Source organism: Eucyclogobius newberryi, unplaced genomic scaffold (assembly GCF_026437365.1).
Source record: "Eucyclogobius newberryi isolate DKJ021-1_F unplaced genomic scaffold, fEucNew1.0.hap1 SCAF_12, whole genome shotgun sequence".
Taxonomy (NCBI): domain Eukaryota; kingdom Metazoa; phylum Chordata; class Actinopteri; order Gobiiformes; family Gobiidae; genus Eucyclogobius; species Eucyclogobius newberryi.
In genome coordinates this window covers 12849518-12873891 of record NW_027315746.1, presented here as the reverse complement: position 1 = coordinate 12873891, position 24374 = coordinate 12849518, and the positions used below count along the sequence as shown (strand labels likewise).

The window sequence follows — 24374 nt, the reverse complement described above, 5'->3', positions numbered from 1 at the left end:
TTTTGTTTTTTTTTGTACTATAATGTACTTCCACCTCTGACCAGGACCATAGAAAACATAAGGTATGTTTTTAATCAGCTCAAATGAGTAAACCAGAAGAAGAGAAGCGTGTGAAGCGATAGGCACACATTCTGCCAGCGGCGGCCAAAAGCTCTCAGCGCCGGTGGTTCCTTTTAGGTAGAAAGTAGCATGGTTTCCTTACACAGCGCCAAAACACCTACATCCCAGCACTACTCTCCACAATATTATACAACATTTGGGATTTTTAAACATGTAGTAGGCTGAGAGAAGTTTCCATTGCGTGTCTATATACATTAGTTCAATCATCAACCCGGAGTATTTACATTTACATGCACGAAAAGGAATAAAATTTAAAAAAAAATAAAACAAGGGGAAAAACAAACGTCGAGGTCTATCGCAAAAATAATGTCTATCGCAAAAATACTGCCAAACGTTTGTCACGACAAGCCGCAAAGGTACATTATGTTACATTATGCACAGTAAGCAATATATTCATCTTCTATACACAACATTACAAGGCGTTATAGGAGAGGACACTCAAGAAGCAAGACACACAGACCAGACGCGTGACCGACAGCGAAGCATTGTGGGAGATGTGTGCATTATAAACACATAGAGAGCGACACAGAGGACGACGTGTGGGTGACGCGATGCTACAGATACGAGAAGGCAGCAAGAAGGCAAAGAACGACTGTGATTGTGACGGGGGGGAACAAAAAAAAAAACGTACAATTTAACAAACGATATGTGAAATCCCCTATTTGAACAATGTTTATCTTACAATATATGCACAAAAAGTAACCACAGACAGACTCTACCGCCCCTCCGCCGCCTGTTACATACAAACGTCAACTATGTACAGTACAGTCAATGCGGGACGAACACCGAAAATGTCGTTTAAACACATTGGAAAGCACTGGTGTAAAAATCAGAGGTGAGAAGAGGGAGTTCTCTGCATACTAAAGCATCGGTTCTGCTGTTGGGGAAAAAATGCTGCGTTTCGTGTGGTGGAAAGCGTATCTAGTTTTGCATCTTGTGTTTACGTTGTTTTTCTATTCTTTTTTTTTTTTAATAAAGTATTGAAAGAAAGCTATTGTGAAATCGTACGATGGCTACGATGTCGGGAAAAACATACACGAACGTACGAAGAACAAGTCTTTAGGAAGTAGAATAATGCACGTGGGTTTAGAGCGCTGCATACAGTAAAGATTATAAATAAAAAGGGGTGATGGTGGCGGTGAGAGGAGGTGTAATGCATCTGAGTGGCCAGTAGGGGAAGACAAAGACCAGAGAAGTAGAAATAATAGTAGTCCCTTGTGAGGAGGATGGTGTAATGTTGGTGGATCGGGTGAAGCAGGTTCGGACAGCAGCAGCATTCAGAGAAACAGCATTCGGACACGGAGGAGTTTGATTATTCCATGGCTACCTCTGCAAAAGAGAAGAAAAACAGAGGGTGTTATGAAGATGGAGGCGCCGTTAGTAAAGTCCAGGGCAGAAGCGTGACTGTGGGAGCAGCAGATCTAGAGGATTCTTTCGTTTGTTGATGTTGAGATCCCGGAGCAAAAGGAAAACTGAGACAAGTTTGAAGAGGGAAGAGTCACCGGAACATTGTACACAACACACGATACAAACAATTCAAACTTGATTTCAATACAGAGGAATAGTTTTGATACTTGACACCGATCTCGAGACCAGAATGATAGTAAGAAAATATATACCGTATTTTCCGGACTATAAGTCGCTTTGTTTTTCATAGTTTTGGCCAGGGTGCGACCTATACTTATACTTATACTTATACTCCGGAGCGACTTATATGTGATATTATTTGTTATTTTCACACTTGCAACCACATTTCATACTCCAGTGCAACTTATATATGTTTTTTTCTTCTCTATTATGTATTTTGTGGCTTATATATGCGACTTATATTCTGGAAAATACGGTAATATGTATGTTACAGCCTTAATATTTCTGTAGGATAACTTTTAGGGCAATAAATAATTAAAACAAGTGATTTAGCGAGTGTCTTCCTTAAATGATGGTTCAGGACAATCAAATCAAGATAAATATAGAATGATAATGTTTGGCTCTGGATCGCGTCTAATGAACAAATGTGTAAAAGTTCAGGCTGTAAGATTAATTGATGCATAAAAGTACATTTGTGACTAAAACATATTTTATTTTGACGGGTGAGAATCTGCAGACTCACCATCGACCGCTTTGTTCTTGTTTTCTACACTTTCTGGAGATTCAGCTCCTTCAGACAGCTCTCCTGAAAAACAACCACAGACTTTGATACGTTTCAAAGAACAGAGGATGATATTTATACTTCACAGACTTCAGTGGAATCCAGCCGCTAACAAAGGCTTTAACATTTTTACATCACACTTTCAAATACTATTTTCTTTCTCTAATCATCCATCCATCCATCCATTTTCTACCGCTTGTTCCCTTATTCCTTCACATTTATGAACCAGATTTGACCCCAGACAATATTTTAGTTAACTTCTCTGTATCTGTTTGAAACGCTGTGGTAAGTAATAAACTGGTGAGATGAGCAATTAGAAGGTGAGCGAGTCTGCCACTGTAATAAAGCATGAGAATCGCCAAAGGGAAAATGAGCTTTGCAGTCGCCTTGGATGATCGATGCAGAAATATTTATGTGGATATGTTTTCAAAATGAGTAAAAACATTTGGAGGTTAAACTATTGTCCAAGTGTTTTTCAAAAAGGAGTAGAGCCGCTGCTCCTCCACGTCGAGAGGAGCCAGCTGAGGTGGCTCGGGCATCTGTTCCTAGGGAGGTGTTTAGGGCATGTCCCACCGGGAAGAGGCCCCGGGGAAGACCCAGGACACGCTGGAGGAACGCCTCGGGACCCCCCTGAGGAGCCGGAGGAAGTGTCTGGCGTCCACACTATTCAACAGTCAGTTACAATTTGCAGTGAAACATTTTATTGCAAAGATTCAAGAAAAAAAAGCGCATTTTTTCCACTGCAAATGTTACTCTCGCTGAATTTGGACGTTTGAAAATCAAGACGCTGAATATTATAACGGTGAATTTGTCCTTTTCGAATTTCTTAACAGGAGAAAAACACAGTGAAAATGTACAGCGCAAAATTCAGCGACAAATTCAGATGTGAAAAGTGACACAGCATTTCAAAAATCAAAATCCGATGAAACAAAATGATCTTCCGCACAGTATTTCAAAACTAAACTCAACTTGAATAAACATCTATGTCTTCCTAAAGCTGTTGTCATGGTTTTCCCTGCGTGCGTCCGTCTGTGGTGGGTCTAGTGTCGCACCATTCTGCAGCAGCGGGCCCCTGTGGTGGCTGGTCCCGGGCTCCAGCTCCGAGTCGCCCGTGTCGTTGCCGTCTGGAGCCCCGACCTCGGCCCCCTCTGTAGTTGCCCCCTCCTGGGTCTGGTCCAGCTCTGGATCAGGCTCCGGTTCAGTTTGTCCCAGTGGGGGATCCATAGTGTCCTCCAGCTCGTCCGCCTCGCGTTTAGCTCGCTCCTCGGCCTCTGGAGTCACAAAGGGCAGAAGGGAGTCAGGACTTTTGAACGAGGACGGCAACGATTGAACCGATTGGGAAAGAGTTGTGTTTTTAGTGGCTTTTTTCATGTCCAGAACAAACATGCTCTGAACTCCTTGATAAAACACACAATTCAACTGAAAAACCCCTAAACATTGATGCTTATGGGACGCTGTGGCAAGTTAATACATTTCCAACATACTTTTACATTCAACTTCAGGTCTATTACCATTAAATGTTAAGAGTTACATTAATAAACAAGCAGAAAAAACACAAGTATATGCAATAATTCAAGTGCCTCAGGAATAAAGCGTTACAAGACAAAATAACATTAGCACATGTTAATATACGGCTCTGACTTGTATTTTCTATGAATATTAGTTGTTTTTTTATGAGTTTTTATTGGAAGGATCAATGTACAGATACAATAAGATGATAAAAACAGAGATTATAGCTAAATGAAATATCTAGTCCCTGATTAGTTTAAATGTAATATTCTAAATGATATTGATCAAACAATTGTATTAAAATTGTAAGAGTTGTGTCAAGCAGATTCTTGTTACCGTTTTGATAGAACCGTGACTCATCCAAGAGCCAATAGCCGTTAGCTCTTTGTCAATCCACACTTAAGAAGCCTAGAGTTTTCATCTATTTCATGTTTTATGTCTCGTTGGTTTTACCGCTTAAAGTGCGTGTGACAGGTCTTTACAATTTTCTAATTTTGACTTTTTTTTTGTGTATTTCTACCCGTTTTACACTAATTGCGTTGGTATTTGTGGCGAAAATGTGGAAAAATCTGTAGAAAATGACAGGAAGTGACATCACACTAGGGATACTGATTCATCCAAAGTTTCTGCATAATTTACGCAAAAGAAACAACTTTTTTGACTCTCTAAACATGAATTCAACAAAATAAAGCTGCTCTCATATATTTTTATCTGTCAAATAAAATGAATTATGACATTAGAGGAGTTTTTACCCAGTGTAAACAGGTAGTGAAATTATTAACCAAAATAAATTGCTATTCTTTTTTTTTTAATACAATACATTTATCTTGACTGCATATTAGTTCAAAGAGTGGTTCGACCTGTCAGAGGCTTTACTATGGTCTATTCCAGCTGCGTCAGGAGGTACAGCCTGATACAAACCTTTAAAGTTTAAAAGCCGGATCACAAACAGAAAGAGCAATGCCAAACCACTGAATAACACATTACAAGAACTTCCTGCTCTCCCCGCGCCCTTATTTGGACATAAAATCCTCTCGTACCTTGCACCGTACCACACTCATAAACATCACTCAGCTTTACAGTCGCATTTGTCCCGTTCTCCTTGACAAGATCAGCTTTTAAGACTGTTAAATCACCGTTACTGAGGATTCGCCGCCCGTGGCCTGTACCTTTGGCGGCTTGAGACTTCCACCGCTCCCGGTTTTGAGACACCTCCTCGTTCCACAAAGCCTTGAAGTTCTTCATGTCGACGGTCAACAGGGAGCTGTGTCCGGACGAGCTGCTGTCCGAGCTCGAACTCTTCCTCTTGGTTTCCTCTGGGCCAATACTGTTCAGACTGAGACAAGCGGAACAAGGGGGACGTTATTCATGAGAGCGTTGGAAGACCGTGACCCGTTTTGTCATAACGCCATGTCAGAGTGCACGTTATTCACAGGGAGGGGCAGAATGCTGGAGAAATGCTGGAGGCAAACCATTATCATGTGTTTTGGGACTGTCACATCATTAATAAAATACTGGACAGAACTCAATAAAGCAATGCAGACTGTCTTTAACACCACCATCCCCTTTAACTTTGGAATGATGTACTTGGGCCTCAAACCTCCTACAAAGGACACAAAGGAAGACAATCTGTGGAATATACTCCTGGCGGCTGGGAAGAAAGCGCTTACACAAAAATGGATGACTCAAACCGCTCCAACGCCACAGGATTGGATAAATATTATAACAGACATACGCAAAATGGACTCAACTTAAAAACAGACAAATTTAAAAGACAATGGTCAAAATGGGACAATTATCTTGAGTAATTCCTCTTTGTGTATGTATAATGTAGCAGACAGGTACGTATATGTGAATATATGTGAATATATGGCCCGACTATGTGCTTATGTGTGTAAATATATATATATATATATATATATATATATATATATATATATATATATATATATATATGTGTATGTGGGCGTTTATGGATAGACAGGTATACCAATGAAATGTCTTTTTATTTATTTACTCTTTCCCCCCTTTTTTCTGATGCCACGCCCTTATTCTCAACTTTTGCTCCTAAAACTTAAGCCTCACCAAGTCTAGCACGCTCTTGAGTTTTTTATTTATTATTATTATTATTATTATTATTTATTTTATTTTCATTTCCCGTATCATTTGTTTTGCTTTTTTTCTTTTTTTCTTTTTTTTACCCCCTCTTCTGGCATAATAATTGTTGTTGATTATGTTTTATGTTCTGATGAAAAATAAAATAGTAAAAAAAAGAAAGCGTCGGGGCCACTACAGCGTGGCAGTGATATCGGATAAAGAAGGAGTGAAAAGTCGCTCGCACTGCTTGGGGAACGTAGTCATTTTCTGACAAAACGATGAATAAGGCTGTCTTCATTGGGATAATTAGTACTGCAGTGGGGACATTTTACCATTGAAAGTATGTCTGTCTTTTCAGTGTTCAAGGTTAGAGTTATTTCTGCTCGCTGTTGGTAATTGATTGATGAATTAGTATGTGAGATGTTGATGACACACACGTCTCTCTCTGGAGTGACTGTGGAGGTCCCGTCCATGACTAAAGACACAGATTAAAAGCATGTTAGAGGAGAATGAGGTGAGACAGGTGTGTGAGCAGAAAGGCTCTAAATACAGAGGATGAAGAGTATGTACAGCCGGGAGAGCGGCGTTTTTATTGTACGTCTGGTGAGGAGAGGATCCGGGGTTTCCACACAGTTAGCTTTGATGGCAGTAAATGGAGGTAATGTTGAGGTCTCTGGGACTTGTGCAGGTGCTAAAGAAGATTCACAGCCGCTGTTACACCACGTGTGGCTCTATTCTATTTCAGGGAAGAGGGACTACATGAGCAAACTTGGATTTATTAAAACATAGGATATCACTTTTCAGTTTTATTTTGTTTGCAATGTCTTCAATCAAGCTTTTAGGACTCAATAAAGCATAAACATTTAATTCATGATTGTTAAAGTGTGATTGTAGCCAAGACCATTGTATAGCACCTGCTCCTAACAGGGCTTTTAACACTTTATTGTTCAGTTTTAACAGGTAAATTTCAGCCAAACGGTTAGAAAACAGCAGATTTTATTTGAGCAACTTAAATGGCCCATTACATTTACGGAACAATTTTCTTCTTTTTTTTCTTTATATATATATATATATTCTTTCTTTAAATATATATTCTTTCTTTCTTTCTATATATATATATATATATATATATATATATATATATCCCTGGATATATATATCTATCCCTGGAAAAACATCAGACATCTCAGTCCAGAAAAGTGCAGTGGAACAGCAATGATACTGAAGAACCCTGAAGCTCCCGGGCCTCCCTAAATGTTAATTTCAAGGTTTATGCCTCCGTCTGCTGAAAGGCAGAATCTTCTTCATGCACAGATGTGTCACTCATGGACTCATCTGTGCTTTTCAGTCCGTTTATCAGACGTTAATCACACTGACACTTCATGTCAACATGTTTTGCTACTTGCTACTTTTTACTTAATTGGGTGGGATATAAATGATAATTCTACATTATTGTATGTTACACTTACTAGTTCCTAGTTTGTGAAGTTTGTTCACGGACAATAAACCTTTTTCTGACTCTTTTGTAATACTGATGGGCACTTTTCTAGTTGGTTTAAGGAAAACCACATGAACTTAAATCTCTTTACTTTGATCGCTCCCCCGCTGACCTTCTGCCACTTCAGTAAGATGGCCAAATAATTGAAAGGGTGCAGGAGTATCTAGGGACACTTATAAAAGCAAAAAGCACCGAATCTAAACACTAATCTACACTTCTGAAAGTGAAATGGCTGCAGGTTGACAAATCACTTCTCCAGACACAGTTTTGTCCTGTTCACTCTAACCCTCAGCATCCTGGCATTGCTCTAGCAGCTTTTGTCCTCTGCCAGCCTTAAAGTAAGACTATACAATTAGTATGCATCAATATTACAGTTATTCTCCAATCATTTACCAAAAGTGTGCAATCAAAAACAGTACGATTCTGTTCTGAACGGCACAGATGCTGGTTCAGCCCCTCAGACCCCGGAGCAGAGCCACTTGTCTATGCTTGTGGTTAGTAAATGATAGTAAGTCCATACCCCCATCTGCGGGTAATGATTTGTTTCAATAATGGAGCAGCCTCACCTTGATCGCCTGAAGCCTGCGAGTCCCGTGTGCGCCGCCTCTTCGATGAGCGGCGTCACGATGCGCTCCATCATGTCCGTCAGCACAGTGAAGGTGGGCACCACGATGAAGTCGATGAAACCTGCAGACAAACGCCTTCCACGGGTCAGAACAAAGGAAAACATGCTCGAGAAAGAAAGTGTGCGGTATGTAATTGTCTCCATTTTAAGTACAAATTAGCTCGACAAGTTGCTTTTGATTAATCGACACGGGATCATTGAGGAAAGAGGATGTCTTGTAATGTCATGTTATGTGTCTGTTGTTGTCTAATATAATGTTTAATGTCTTGTAATGTCATGTTATGTGTCTGTTGTTGTCTAATATAATGTTTAATGTCTTGTAATGTCATGTTATGTGTCTGTTGTTGTCTAATATAATGTTTAATGTCTTGTAATGTCCTGTTATGTGTCTGTTGTTGTCTAATATAATGTTTAATGTCTTGTAATGTCATGTTATGTGTCTGTTGTTGTCTAATATAATGTTTAATGTCTTGTAATGTCATGTTATTTGTCTGTTGTTGTCTAATATAATGTTTAATGTCTTGTAATGTCCTGTTATGTGTCTGTTGTTGTCTAATATAATGTTTAATGTCTTGTAATGTCCTGTTATGTGTCTGTTGTTGTCTAATATAATGTTTAATGTCTTGTAATGTCCTGTTATGTGTCTGTTGTTGTCTAATATAATGTTTAATGTGTTTACCTGCCTGTTGTGCTGATAACTCCAGCCTATGTATGTTGATTATATAACATAAAAAGTTGTCATAAAATAAATAAAATAAACAAAATAAACAAAATAAATAAAATAAATAAAATAAATAAAATAAATAAAATAAATAAAATAAATAAAATAAATAAAATAAATAAAATACAATACATTAAAATAAAATAAATGAGACAGAAAAAAGTACACTGCAAATGATATTCGGTTTGCTTTTGCTTTGAAATATTTTGAATTAAACCATGCCTCAAAATCACACTATTTGCTAGGTGAAAGAACAGAATTTTAGAGATCAAAAACATTTATTACTGGTAAGGAAAAATAGTTATGTGCTATGTGTTGACTAATAGGTACCGTGACAATATGTTATTCAGAAAAGTGATTTCAAAACTTTTTTGTTTGTAGGACCCTTTTTGTCTCACACAGATCTAAAATAAACACTTGAGACACTAAAGTAGGTAAATAAATCAGTTTGCATGTATATTGTCAATTATTACTACAATATTTTCTTGTTTTGATGACATCTATGTCCAAAATCATCCTGTAAAAATACACTGGAAACATTAGCTCTGTTTACATGCACAACAAATTATTTATAAAACATTATTATCTGATGTCTACACCTTCACAATTATTTAATGACCTTTAAACTGCAAAATCTCATCCGAAAATCCCTGATCAGAAAGAAATTAGATTGCTCTTTTGCTGTTTACACAACTTTTTTAATAATCTTACTCCAACTCATCTGATAATAACTGTATTTTGAGTTTGCATGTAACACAAGCTCAAACAGAAACAAAAAACTTTGAATTTTACTTGTAGATTTAACAGCAAAGTGCACTTAAGTGGCTTTTTATGCCAGGTCCCTTTCCTTTTGTATAAACCTTTCAAACACTCCAACTTAGGGCTTGAATGTAATGCAACTAGGCCAAAACATGACATTCTCCACTCGCAGCGCGCCGTCAACTCACCAATCTGGGACTGAGGCACCATGGTCGACTTTCTATCACACAGCGGCGAGAACGGCAGCCCGAGCTCGGCCTCTTTGTCCCCCTGAAAACGCATTTCAAAAACCGTCAAAGCGCCTTCGCAAAATTCCCTACATCAACCGGACGCACATATTTAACACCGACCACAAACCAACCCGCTTTGCAAACTGCCCCGATTCCCCCCCGCGCGCTCGCCGTAACCATCCACAGACTCGCCATCGGGCCCCGGAGACCCCCCGCGTCGCCGACCGCTTTTCGGGGGGCCAGGGACGTTATTTTCTCTGCTGATTCGTCACAAAACAAGATGAGTCGCGGAGTTTGCAGAGAGGCAATGTTCCGGAGACGAGCTATTTATTGTCAATTCCGCCCAATCCCGTGAGACAGAGCGCCGCCGCCACAATAACAATAGCACCGATAATGAGAACAATATGGATGAATAATGGAGCACGTAAAAGCAACGGTTTTAAACTAATGTCTCACTTGGCGATGTTCAGAAACGCTTTATTTGTTGTTCATAGACAAATGGGACGGTTTGTGGAAGATAATGGGTTGTGTGCGAGTCTGGCCCGAGACAATAACACGTTTGATAAAAGACAGTAGTACAAACACTTGTTAAGAGCCGAATACATATTTTGCAGCGATTGTGATTTATTTTGCGATAAAAGGAGTTGTTTTGCAGGAATGGCGGCTTCTGCTGCTTGTGTTACTGTACGATAGGGACACGCGCTGGAATAGTTTTTTAATTCAACTGTTTTTGACTTTTTTCGGCTGGATTTGAGCGTTTTTCGTCGTGTTGTTGTGACGTGAGCTAGCTCCGAGCGAGCCCACCAGCCCCCGCGCGCCCTCCGGCCGCGCTAAAGTACGGCGTGTCGTCGGTACACGTTTATATACACGTTTATATGAAAGAGGAACTTCACGAACGATCGGGACACGCACTGGAATCGCTTTAAATTAACTTGTTTTGACTTTATTCGGCTGGATTGAGTGTTTTCGTCGTGTCGTTGCGATGTGTCTTGGCTCTGAGTCCCCCGGCCCCGCCCCCGCCCCCCGGCTCCAGCCCCGCCCCCCGGCTCCGGCCCCGCCCCCCGGCCGGCGCCGTACCGCGTTTCCACAAAGGAGGAACTCATGAAACTGCGGAGAACTGTCGTCTTACCCGGAGATCGTCACGTTATCCCGGCGCAATACTGACCTAACCTAATACTGATGTGCAATTCTGTCATATGTGCAATTGCTGTTGGAATTCATGTGCAATTCATGTGCTGTCGTGACACATATTCATGTGCAATTACTGTCGGGATCACATGCAATGGTATTTATTTATTTATTTGTCTATGGGAGTTTTTATTTATTTATAGGAGATCTTCTACTGAAAGTGTTTTTCAGACTTCCTATAAGTGATCTGTTCTTCTGTATCTACCTCTGTATCTACCTGCGTTGCACCAATGAAATTTCCCCATGTGGGACAATAAAGGAATATCTTATCTTATCTTATCTTATCTTGTGGAAACTTCAAAAAGCAAGTCCCAGAGCTTATTTGTGATCGTTTTTTCTGTTCTGTCATTGCTTTTTGTATTTACTGAAGTCTTTTCACTGATCCAGGCTTTGATCAGGGACACGGTTTGTTCCACAGTTTCATATTATCAAAGGGGCTAATTGTGTTTGTGGTTTGTAGATTTATAATATGTTGTTCTGATATTTTTTGACAATCTTTAGAAGAATGTCGAAGCCTCTTGAATGACAGGAGGCCAAACTACTTCAACTCAAAAACTTAAATATAAGGTAAGTTACTTGGATGACAAATGAAATAAGCGCTATATTGTTTTACTGGAAATGACTGGTGATGTTATTGCTGGATAAAAATAAATTACAACAACAGGAACCTAAAATTGACCCGTATTTTATTTGTCACGCTGCAATTTTCTGTGTTTATGTCTTTGTCCTGGTTTGATCCTGCTTTAGTCTTGGTTTAGCTTGGGTTTGGTTGATTTGGGTTGTCAAAACTATGAAAAAGTGCATACTAATCGAAACAAAAACTAGTCTCAGAACTTTATATTAATAGGAGCAAATATTAGTAGAAACAAGCATAAACAGGACAAAACTAAAAAGGACAATTTTAGTGTGAACTTGAGCATTTTCAGGACAAAACCACATGCTAACATAAAATAAATGCTACTATTACGTGCTAAAAGTATCTATTGTATAATAAAAGATGTTTCACTATGGTATTAAAATCAGTTTGGAGCCTTTTCCCTCGCACCAAAGTCAAGTTCGGTTCTGTCACAGTCACAGGTTTAATCCCAGCCTCGTCCCAGCTTGAATGTGACCGCACCCTTCCCTCTCCGTGTCTGGCTCTGCTCTTTGGTACCTGTCTGAAGAACTCCTCGAGCAGAGACGAGGTCCAGCGGTGGTGCAGGTCCCAGCTTTTGGCCGGGTGACTGATGTCGGCCGTGTGCAGGAGCAGAGACAGCGCTTTGGGCTTGTCGATCCTGACAAATGAGCAGACAAAACAAGATGAAGGAAAACAAAACTGTGAAACGGAAGTGGGTTTTACTTTGACGTGTCGTTCTGGTCACTCAACGTTTTCAATCCGTGCAAGGCATTCATGAACAAACAGAGGAATTACATCAATAACTCAACCGAATAACATTTAGAGCTTTTAAGTTTAAATTAAGGATTAGCTAAGCATTTCTGCATTTTTAATTTATGACGTCAACTACTTTTTATTGCTTATTTGTGCTGTATTTTAGAGCTCTGTAACTCAATGTGTTGTTCAGGACAACAGTGTTACTTCAGTATCAGTTTATACATTAAAACTTGTACTTGTAAGACATTGTTAAAGCTGTAGTACTTTATAATAACTCGACCATAATTAGCCTTAGATAATAAAGCATGAACAAAGACTGAATTCATAATGGACAAATGGTTTATTACTAGTTACTAAGTCTAAATAATTGTTAACTATTTGTTCATGATGAAATACGTCTTTGTTCATGCATTATTAAGCCTAATTAAAGAGACGTTGTTCACAGTTCAAGTTTAACAGTGTGGAGCTGTTCTAAAGTTATTTATATTCCGGTGTGATTTTGCGGCTTATATAAGGTGAGTTTTTGCTTTGTCATTGCTGTTGCCGTGGTGTTTTTAGACAGTATAAAAGTTTGCCTGGTTGTAACTCTGCTCCACTTGGACAAAACACCTCGTTCATTGAGCCTCATTAAACATGCATGATCAGCCAAGCAGCAAATGAACTATTGATACACGCGGTACTTCACTTGTGTCGTAGTGATTAGAGGTCTGCTTTCATTTAATTTACATTCATTTCGGTCTATTCTTGTTTAGAAAGTTATCTATTAAAGAAGTTTCATGTTGACCAGCTGTAAAATGTATGTAAAATGGACTTCACTTGTGTTTTTTTTACTGTAGATACTTTTGAACTTTTCTTCACTACATTTCAAAGCAGGTACTTTCTACTCTATTACGTGTTTAAATACTTTTCATATGGTTTGAGGGGTTATTTTTTAGCATGTTCACGGTGACATTCTGCCTTAAAGTTTTCAGTTCAAGTCTCAGCTTTGAGCAAACACAAAATATGATTCGAATTGCTATTGTTGACCAAAAAACAGCACAATTCTTTATCAAAATCACCACATTTAATGTTTTAACAGTTACAAAATCTGTGTGAAATACTTAATTTTCAAACTCTTAAAGTGCATTTTAAATAAGCACTTCAAAACCTTTAATTACGTCGACTTTTATGTGCTACGTATACTTTTGTGTATTGTTTTGCTCCTGTATCTGAACTTAAGTAATGGAGTACTTCTTCCCTCACTACAGAATACATAAGTAGTTCATATTCAGCTCAATATTTGATGTGGATTTGTACATTACTAATCACTAAAACATGTCCTCTTTGCAATATGACCATTATTCATGCACTTTCTGCTCTCCAAGTCAGAAGTGTGATGCAAAGCGATTATAAATTGCTAAATCCTTGAGGGACGTTTGCAAGATAAACGGCGTTTTGGAGAGAGATCACTTCGGGGCAAATATATGATCATTTATAATCCACAATCCAGAAAAAGGCAGGTGCTGCAGAGGCCATCAGAGCGAAATCTGTGTGAAAAATGGACCTTAAAGTGACCGGCTTTGAATTTACAACTCGGGGTGAGCCGGGGACCTTGTGCCAGACGAAGTGAAGCGCTGAATCACTGTATGTGCTGCTTGAGATACAGAAGCCTCTGATTCTGCACGACTCTCACAGGATATTTGAAATGTTGTAAAGGTATTTAGTATTGTGAATGTTGGTTTAAAGATATATACGATTTTAATATCACGTTTATTGTTTAAATAGTTAAAAACAACTAAAGAAAAGTGAAAAATTGTATTGTGTAAATTTTCAAATATTGGTATAAAGTGATATTTCTGCACTCGTGTGATTCATTTTCAAGACGTTTCACATTTGTCTGATAAATAAACCTAAACTAATCGATTTAGAGACATGTTTTTACACATTTTGATTAGATTCATATAATATTGTCTGATGTCATTGAGATTTTATTGAGATAATCGTTCGTGTCAGTATCACTCACCTCTATTATATGTATATTTATCTAGTCATTTGTCACCCTTTAGTGTCAGTTTGTAGAGGTATGTTCTAGTTTATTAAACATTAAAAATACAGTAAATTCTCCTGGATGTGTTGAAATAACAATATAATGAAATTAAAGTGATCCCTCGCTATATCGCGGTTCACTTTTCGCGGACTCGCTGCTTCACGGATTTTCATCATGCATTGTGTTCTGCATTCTGATTGGCTAAACAGTCTCTCCGCGTCTTCTCTACCTGTGTGTCAATAACGTTATGGATTAATATGCACACATACGTAAAACCGCTTGCCAAATTCAAGTTTGAGAGGCCGGTGAGAGCGGCGCGTGTGAGCTTCAATGTTTTATGGAGTATTTCATTGTATAATAACTGTAAAAAAATAAAGGTTTCTACTTTGCGGATTTCGACTCCCGCGGGTTCGTTTTGGAACGTAACCCCCGCGATAAACAAGGGATCACTGTAATCAGATTTGAAAACATAAAATGCAAGTCTAACCACCTTTAAATGATCTGCAAATTAATGTAATTAGCACTATAAATGGCCATGTTTTGGTACATAGCAAGTTTTTTCTTTCTTTCTTCATATATCTTGTACCTTTTTATGATCTGTTTAGACGAGGGACAGAAATGGTCTCTCAGTCTTTCTGTAGTGTCTCCACAAATAGAAACATTGACAAAAAATATATATATTTAAGAAGCGTAAATCTGAAGAAGCAATGGTCGTAATATGAAGGCAGTGATGGATAGTAAAAGTACAACAGTTAAAGTACTGTACTTTTACTGATTTTAAGGTAGCTGTTTTAGACCTGCTGAAATGGCTGAGGGCTTTATGATTACATCTTGCTTGCATCTTTTTGGTTTAAGGATATTTTGGCCCGTTGGCTTAATCAGAGAGGACAGTAGAGTGTGAAACAGGGATGAGAGCGGGAAGGACATTTCAAAACTAGCCTGTATACTATATTTTTGCACCTTTTTTCATAGTTTTGGCCCAGGTGCGACTTATACTTATATTTATACTTATATACTTATACTTATTCTCCCTTGAGCGACTTATATGTGACATTCTTCGTTATTTTCACACTTGCGACCGCATTTCATACTCCAGTGCAAATTATATGTTTTTTTCTTCTCTATTATGCATTTTTTGGCTGGTGCGACTTATACTCTGGTGCGACTTATAGTCCAGAAAATACATTGCCTCTGTTGACTAATAAACAAATACATACAGAGCAAAAAACACCCAAGTAAAAGTCAGATTACATGAAAAAATCTATTTAGGCAAAAGTAATTCACACAGATTATGACGACTATTAAAATGTCAAATCATCATCTTGATAAAGGATTGTCCAAATCTACGTGAATTTTACTTTTTACTCTTAATATACATTTCAAACCGCGTACATTCATGCTTATACTTAGGTAGATTTTTACTTGGGGATTTATTTTTCTCCTCTATTAGTACCGTAAGTATTAGAATGGAGTACTGTATAAAGGTGCGAGAAGAGCAAATACACCAGAGTTTGCTGCTGGAGGCTGAACACTGTATTATTAAAGGCAGCTGGTTGTAATGGTGTGATTGGCGTGCGCGCATCGTCCCATAGGAGACGCATTACAAGGTTAAAGAGAGGCGAGCTCATGTTTCCTTATGGGCTGTTAATGGCAGCCTGTGTTAAAGTGCTCTCCAGACAGCGCTCCATTTGCCGCGAATTACAATATCAAAGTCGACTCAGCAGCACCCGGCTCGCTCGTTCTGTTTGCGAGTACATTACAGTAAATTATATGTGCGCTGGAGTCAGTGTGTGCGGTGTGTGCGGAGCCCGAATGTGGCTATTTCAAGAGCGGAAGCTGTGTTCTTGCCATTGCCGGCGTGCGAGAAAGCAGGATCAAACGTTAGAGGGCTTTTTTACCACGACACGACTGGGCAGAGATGGGCAGCAAGTCAGTGTTTCTCAAACTGTGGTATGCGAGATCCTTCTGGCGGAACACGGGGTATTTATTCCAGGTCGATGGGGAAAGAAGTGGTACAATTTTCTAGTTTTATCAAGCTTAGCAGATTCAGGTTGTACTATCATTGTCTGGGGAACTTAAAAGTGCTTAAAAGTAACTATGTGCCTGTCTCCATGGAGATGTTTTAGCTTTGCCTTAAATGTTCCACTGTAGGGATTCAACTTACAATTATTTTAGTAGTCGACAAGTCACTGATTATTTTTTTTTCCATCGGTCAACTATTCAAATTATTTTTTCTATGTACATTTGGGGTTTTTGAATATGATTTAACTTAAAAAAGGTTGAAATATAATGACTGAAAGCTTCTATGAGACGCTTCTATTTACAAATTAAGTGTAGCATACTTTTCAGACACGGCGCTACTTTTTTCCCACGCTTTGAACCCTGCAGTCATTATAACGGTGCGTCTTATTTATAAATTGTGGGTGGGGCCACTCTGCTGTGGGTGGGGCTTACTCTGCTGTGGGTGGGGCTTACTCTGCTGTGGGTGGGGCCACTCACATGCTGAGTAAGACTGAAGGACAGCATCAAGCTCTTTAGCGGTTCTGTCACAAATATGATCAACATGCACATTGAAATCACCTGTAATGACCAAACCATCAAAGTCTGTGCAATACTGTTGCGTAATATAATAGCATTACAAATGAATAAATAAAAAATGATATTGCTCAAGAAGAAGTTAAAAGTAATGGCCCAAATAAGATCTCAAGTGCGAGTCAAAAAGTATTTGAAGGAACACATATTTGAGTACTGAGTATTGGTTTGGATGTAAAATGTATCCAAAATATAATTTATGGTTTGACTTCATGTAATTGGACAGACAAAACATAAAACAATGCACAGACTCTGACATTTCCAAAGAATGGACACAAAAAAACAAATAATATCTGAAGTTAAAGTGTAGTCACAGTGGAAAAAGTACCCAAAACTCAACTTAGAGTACTGTTACTTCTAATAAACTAAAGAAGGAGAATGGTATCAGAAAACTGCTCAGAAAAGTAGAATACATTTACGTGAGTACTAAACACTTCTGAACCACTTGCACTGTGCATTACCAGAGCCCGTATTTGACCCGCTTTTTAGGCCATTAAGTTCCTACTCTTGACCCTGAATCGTCGCGACACCGTCTCAGGATCGATGGCTCATTTCTGCACGTGTAAACTCCAGCTCTATCAGAACTCACTCTCCAAACCTCCACAGAGCTGCTCATTGAACCAAACGACTGCACTTTCAGAAGCTGGAAAATCCCCTTCTCTTGTTTATTGCAGAGTTCAGAGCAAATCACATCTAATTGCACTTATTATGCTAAGTACCAGTATCTTAGTGCGACTATAAACTTTGACAGCCGCGTGTAAAATGATTAGGCCATTTCACTCGGTCGCAAATTAAAATGCTAACGGGGCTAACTAAGTGTAGAAACTGAATTTAATTTTACGACGCTGCGTGTTTGTCTAGACTTATCGCGGCTGAATTGACGACGGTGCCGTTAATTTTGAGCCAACCCCGAATCGAATGTGACAGCCGTAAAGTTGTTGACAAGGTTTTATGAGTTGTGAGTTTCCAAAAGTGATTTGAGAAAGGATAAAATAGTTTTTAAGAGGCACAACTGTAATGATTTAAGTTTAAGACTTGGGTTAAAGTAGTGGAGGACACACATTTCCCCCTATTATTCAAACTAATGCATTGTAGTGACCTCTTGTGGTTGGAATCGGAACTGAAATGACCCTATCATGCAATGAAATACAATTATCACAGCGTTTATACACAATAATAAATAAAGGAATGGCAAAGCTGATGTACTTTTGGTTATTTCCTTGTCCTTAAAGGTACACTATGTAACTTTTCTATGTGCTTGACTATTGCTTTACCTCAGGCATGTCCAAACTAAGGCCCGGGGGCCAAATGCGGCCCTCAGACCAATTTTTGTCAGCCCTCTGGCTTCCTGCCAAGTTGGTCCAAACAACAAAAAGTAGTAGTTTTTACTGTAAAATTGGAGAGATTGAAGCATTTTGATGGTATAGCGACCGAATATTAATGTTCCAAGTCTTATTAAAGGTGTAGAGGCATCAAAACTATGACAAATACAAAAATTCGACATTTTTTGAGTTTTTTTGTTTTCCGTATAAGTTTCAAAATGCGACCCTCGGTGAAAAAAGTTTGGACACCCCTGCTTTACCTGGATTGTTCCAAAGGTTAAACACTGCACCTTCGAAATGTAGCAAGAGGAACGCATTAAGAGTCGCTGGGATGAATGAAAGTTGAGCAGAGCAAAGTTTATTGTTAGTTTAGATCTCTCTTATCACAGTGGCAAAACCTCCCCAGGCAATCAGCCCTCTGTCGACTCCTGCTGCTGCTGCTGGACCAAGAGTCAGTCATGGTCTGTTTGGTTTTGTCAGATCTGCTCCTAAAACCCAGCATGGAAAAAGACCTGATCAAATATAATAACTACGTCTCAACGTGACAGCGGACCCCACAAAGCAGAGATGCAAATTGTAATGCCGGTTTACAGAGGTTATAGACAGAGTGGGTGTTTGTCATTTAAAAGTTTCTGAAGAGTTTGATTGGAGAGGAAATTTACACTTAGAATTGACTTCTTACAAACTGTTAAAGGGGGATGACTTTTCTTCGTCATTATTTTGCTCAAAGTTGCATTTTTATTGGTTCATGCATGTTTGAGTAATCCTGTAACAACCTGCATTAAAGGCTTAACTCTGAGAATCTCTGTTTTCACCTACCCCCTATCTCCGCCCACTGCCCTTTACTTTCCAAAAATATACACAACACATTAAAGGTTATGGTTATGGTCATATTGCCATATCTTCGACAATAAATACTGGTAAACGACAATCTGCTGCTTGTGACGGGGCGTAGAGGCGGGGCTTAGAGGTGGGGCTTAGAGGCGGGGCATAGAGGTGGGGCTTAGAGGCGGGGCTTAGAGGTGGGGCTTGGAGGCGGGGCATAGAGGCAGGGCTTAGAGACGGGGCTTAGATCAATATTGCTGTTTTATGAACAAAATGTAAATTAATGATCTACATATTTTAATACATCTTCTGTGTTTTTGAAAGTGCAAACAGGGGCAGTTTTTAGTATGAAAGGGCGCCGGTAAGAAAGCTATTAATACAATATATATGTTCCTACTATTAATAAAAGCCCCAACCTTTTAATGTTATAATGCCAATACACAATTTGGTTTCTTTTGCATATCCACCCTTTGTTTTATTGAGTTTGAAGTGGCCTAACATTGTGTACGGCAGTAGAAATATTAGAAATGTGGCTCTTCAAATCAATTCCATCATGTATTCCTCTGAACCAAAAGGCTTTAATGAATGCATGGTTGGATATAATGTCCTTGAGCTTGACCAGGGCCTGTGGAGATTCCTGCTGTGAAGGGAACAGACGTGCAGCCAGTCCAATTATAGAACATATATTTTACAATTTTCCGCCTCCACTGCCTCTGCTAATGGTGTCACTAACTACATTTGTTTACGTCCTTGAGATACAGTAGAGATACAGTCCACTTTAGAGCTGTTTTTATCCTGCGTTTGACCTGTTTTAGACCTGCTTTAGCTTTAAATGATTAAGACTTGATTTAGATTTGTCTGTATATTGACTGCATCAAACTTGGAACTAAACCAGGAATAAACCCAAAATTAGATAAAACAAGGACTAGAACAGGACCAAACAATGTCCACAAAAGGACTGAAATGTGCTCAATTCAGAACTAAATAATGACAAGTGTGAACACTCCCTTAGAACCTGGGTTAGTCCTGTTTTACACCTGGATTCAGATTTGGTTTGGACCTGGTTTAATACCACTTTAGACCTGATTTAGTCCTGGTTACTTTAGAGCTGGTTTAGTATTTGTTTAAACCTGCTTCAGACCTGGTTTGGACTTGATTTAGAACTGGGATTGGTCCTGTTTCAGACCGGATTTAGATTTAGTTTGGACCTGGTTTAATCCTGCTTTAGTAATGGTTTAGTTATGCTTTAGTCTTACTTAGTTTAGACCTGCTTTAGACCTGGTTTACACCTGGTTAAGTCCTGTTTTAAACATGATTTAGAACCTGGTTTAGTCCTTTTTTAGACCTAGATTTAGATTTGGTTTGGACCAGGTTTATTTCCAATTTAGATCTGGTTTATTCCTGGTTTTAACATGCTTTAGACCTGGTTTAGTCCTGGCTTAAACATGCGTTAGACCTGGTTTAGTCCTGGCTTAAACATGCTTTAGACCTGGTTTAGTGCTGGTTTAAACCTGCTTTAACCTGTTTAAGACATTATTTAGAAGTGAGTTTAGTCCTGTTTCAGAGCTGATTTAGATTTGGTTTGGACCTGGTTAAATCCTGCTTTAAACCTGCTTCATTCCTGGTTCAAACCTGGTGTGGACCTGGTTTGAACCTGATTCAGAACCTGGTTAAGACGTTATGGATGTTGAAAGCCATAAGCATTGGCTTGTAAATCAATCATATCTCTTTGTCCTGGCAGTGGGACAAGTGTCCAGTCCAGGTTCAGCGGCGTGTCGAGCTCTGGCAGGATTTTTGCAGCGGAAAGCAAATAAATGCCTCACTGCCAAATTTAGTGTTGGCAGACCATAAGTCTTACAAACATAAACCATTGACTGCTTGTGCCTCAGAGCCCCATAGTAACACCTCACTGTAAAATACATGAACGCCGCTGCCATTAGAGCCACACTGCAGCTGCAAAGAGGATATTTTTGATTCCAAGTAAATTGCACCTTCTTTTGCACAATCCTCACTTTATAAACCACGGCAGGATTGAGCGTCTCTCGACAGGCACCCGGGTTCACTGGGGTTAATTGAGTTGTAAACAGCACAGGGCATAAGTTAATGGATATAAATATTGCAGGGACTGAGGTGAAGGAAGGAATGACCAAAAGTTTCTTGGACTAGTTTCCAAAAGATGATAAATATTGAGGACAGAAACATGGCAAGTTGTATTATAGCCAGAGCTTTTGGTTAAAGAAAAGACACTCTTTAAATCTTTATGTGTCACTTGGGTGGGCAATATTGACAAAAATGTATTATTGCCACATGTTTTCTATCATCTGAATAACTATGTTCAGATGATATAATACCTTGGCTGAGGTTTAAATCAATGAAGCATAAAACTCACAGAAATATGACTTGATGTAGTAAAATCTAGTAAAATGATGGCGATTTTACTAGATATTTCTATCTGTCTGTTTTAAATTATATACAATATATTCTATATTTTATCACCAAACCATAATTGCGATGTAATTCATTTTAATTTGTTCCCTGGTGTCTTTTGATTTTGGAAAGACAAAATGTACTCAATTTCTTTGTCCATTTTTTCTTCTTAAAGATTTTTTTGTTCCCTTTATCAGACAGGACAGCTCAGCATGAAATGGGAATGAGAGAAGGGAGGACATAAAGTAAATTGTCAGAATCGGGATTCAAACTCACGACACGGCTGCACATGGAGCCTGGCATGTGTGCTGCCGCCTTGACCACTCCACCACCGGGCAGCACTTTGGTCCATTTTCACACCGCGACCCCAAAAATGACACTCTTTGGCATTTGCGACAAACAAAAATGTAAGTGACCTCAACGCGTTAATGTAGCCTCATATCTAATGTTTGCTTTTGTTTTTAGGATATAGATTTAGATAAATGACTTTAGAGGCCAACAAATAATAATTTCCCACTGCATTTGAAGGCGTCAAGCCCTGTTTCAGACAATTGTATACATTTTCAAATTTTCCCTCTTTTTTTCCTATCATCGGGACCCCTGAACCCCCAGTATGAGAAAAACTGAAATAACCAACCAAAATGAAAAAAAAAAAAAACACTAGTTTGGGTTTAGTCCTAATTAATGACTAGTTTACTCCTGGTTTAACTTTTTATTCTTGGTCTCTATTTGTCTCCCTGTAGTTTAGGTCTCCATCTCATCACACATTTCCTTGCCTTGTTGTGACACACTGAAAATCGCTGTTCAATAGTTCCTTGCTTATTGTTTTCTAAATACTAATGTGGTTGGACGGTGCATTTGTCGACGCGCTCCGGGGTTAATTAGGTTGTAAACAGCGCGTGCCAAGTAAACTGGCCGTGACGTTAGCGAGTTAATGGACATGTAAATTGCAGGGGAGTGAGGAGGTGATGGAGGAGAGAAATTGGACGCACCCCTCGGGCTGCTGCAGGAAGTTCTTCATGGTTTTGACTTGTTGGAAGTGACAGGACATGTCTGTGGCCAACACCATCTCCACCACTAAGGCTCTCAGCTCTCTGCGGAAAGACAGGGAGAAAGACAAAAGGTTAAAACTACTTCTACTGTCATTTTTTACAATTTTTTTCATTTTTATTACCAAGGAAAAATGACTTCTACGCGTCTTCGTTCTAAGTTATAGGTTTAGAGTTACAATAAATCGAATTATCATGATAAAATGTCTGATGTGTCCTGTGTTTATCATGTAATTACTGTATTTACACTCTTACGTCATGCTATTTCGATTATGCTATTATTACTGATTCTTAACCATATGAGTCTTAACCTTTTACATTTGCCATCTCAAAACACAAACAACTTCTCCTGCAAAGCGCAAACAAGAGTGTCAAGATTATTTTCAGGTCTAAATATAATCTTAAAGCCTAAAAAATAGTGCTTGTGACCGATTTTAGAAGTACAAAAGGCTGCGTTCATGTTCTTTAATTTGATGATGTCTTTATCGCAGATGTGACTCCATGAATTTGATTTTGCTTATTTATGCAGACAGAGAAGACCTAGAACTTTGTGCCATTTTTCTTTTTTTTTCATGTGAGTAGGCCCAGCAATTACAGAAATATGAACCATAAACAGGATAAAAAGATCTCCCTTCTGTCAGCTAAACAGCACATTCCACCACAGAATTCAGACTTATTTCAAGATCAGTTTTATACTATAGGGATCCTAGTTGTCGAAACTCTACGCTCAGAAAAGGTAAACAAAACTGAATGCAAAGTGTTTTTTTCTAGCTTTTTATGTCATATTAATCACTAAGGGAAATTATATGTCATAAAACTGGTCACATGATAAATTATTAGCCAATGTTACTGGAAAAAAGGGATTTTTACTGTTGTTTGGTCATGGTGTCAATGATTCTTCCCTAAGGCACAAGTTATTTCAATAAAGAAGAAAAATACAAGTCAATTCTGCCATCTCTGTATTGGCGACAAGAAAATATCAGTCGCAAACTCTTATTTCTAAAGTGACTGCTCAACTCTTTGATATGTGACGTGTCCCAGCTTCAACTGCGAAAATGTGACAGCTGAAACCTTTAATGTACCACTGTGTTCCATAAAGAGCGACCCACTGGACACTGAAGGAAATAAAACATGGACAATTTGGGTCCTGAGCTTCAACAGATTAAAAGTCTGTCCTTTGCTTTTGAAATATGACTGAATCTGGGCCCATTTCACCGCAATGCACCATGGTTTTATGTGTGGTCTGATGCCTACTGGATGTACGGTATACTATTCACATAAAGGGTAACACACACACACACACACACACAGAAATCACACTATAAACCGTATGTCAGAAGTCTAAAATGGCACCGTGCATTTGGCTAGACGTATGTTTCACTGGCTTTTTAGCATTATCTAAAGGGCAGGTGAACATTTGTCCATCTATGATACTGTACAACGATATTACTGTGAGTGCTTTACATTTTGCATAATTTGATTTGATGGAAGAAACTACGAAAATTACAGGTCCTCAACTGCAATAAGGCGCTGTCCCAACAATCAACTAAGCATTTTGTAACTAAATCAATGTTTTCATGTTGAAATTAAACTGAAACGTTAAAAACTCACCAGTGTCTAAAGCAGACCTGGGCAAACTACGGCCCGCGAGCCACATACGGCCCGTTTGTCTTTATAATCCGGCCCGCCAACATTCCAAGTAATATTAAAAAAAAAATCATAGTTGCCCCTATGAACAGGGCAACTGCACTAATACTTGTGCATAAAATGCATAAACTTATGGGTTTACAGCATAAAATATAGCAGTATAACCCAAACACAGGTCCCGGGGAACATAGGGCCGACCCCGAGTAAAAGTTGCTGTG

At 38.9% G+C, this 24374-nt stretch overlaps 1 protein-coding gene across 4 annotated transcripts in view; it reads right to left on the bottom strand.

The window, feature by feature from the left end:
• Positions 1 to 769: 769 nt before the first annotated feature.
• Positions 770 to 24374, bottom strand: part of pde1cb (phosphodiesterase 1C, calmodulin-dependent b) — a 273057-nt gene continuing 249452 nt past the window's right edge. For 2 of the 4 annotated variants that reach the window (XM_072440854.1, XM_072440855.1), the window contains exons 11-18: positions 22453 to 22554; positions 12050 to 12170; positions 9667 to 9748; positions 7940 to 8060; positions 4948 to 5114; positions 3322 to 3540; positions 2231 to 2293; positions 770 to 1449 (exon numbers count right to left, since the gene is read on the bottom strand). In XM_072440854.1, the coding sequence (XP_072296955.1) occupies positions 1433 to 1449; positions 2231 to 2293; positions 3322 to 3540; positions 4948 to 5114; positions 7940 to 8060; positions 9667 to 9748; positions 12050 to 12170; positions 22453 to 22554 (892 nt within the window). In that variant the 3' untranslated portion in view covers positions 770 to 1432. The remainder of the gene's footprint in view (positions 1450 to 2230; positions 2294 to 3321; positions 3541 to 4947; positions 5115 to 7939; positions 8061 to 9666; positions 9749 to 12049; positions 12171 to 22452; positions 22555 to 24374) is intronic. The other 2 variants (XM_072440857.1, XM_072440856.1) reach the window with 2 other exon arrangements.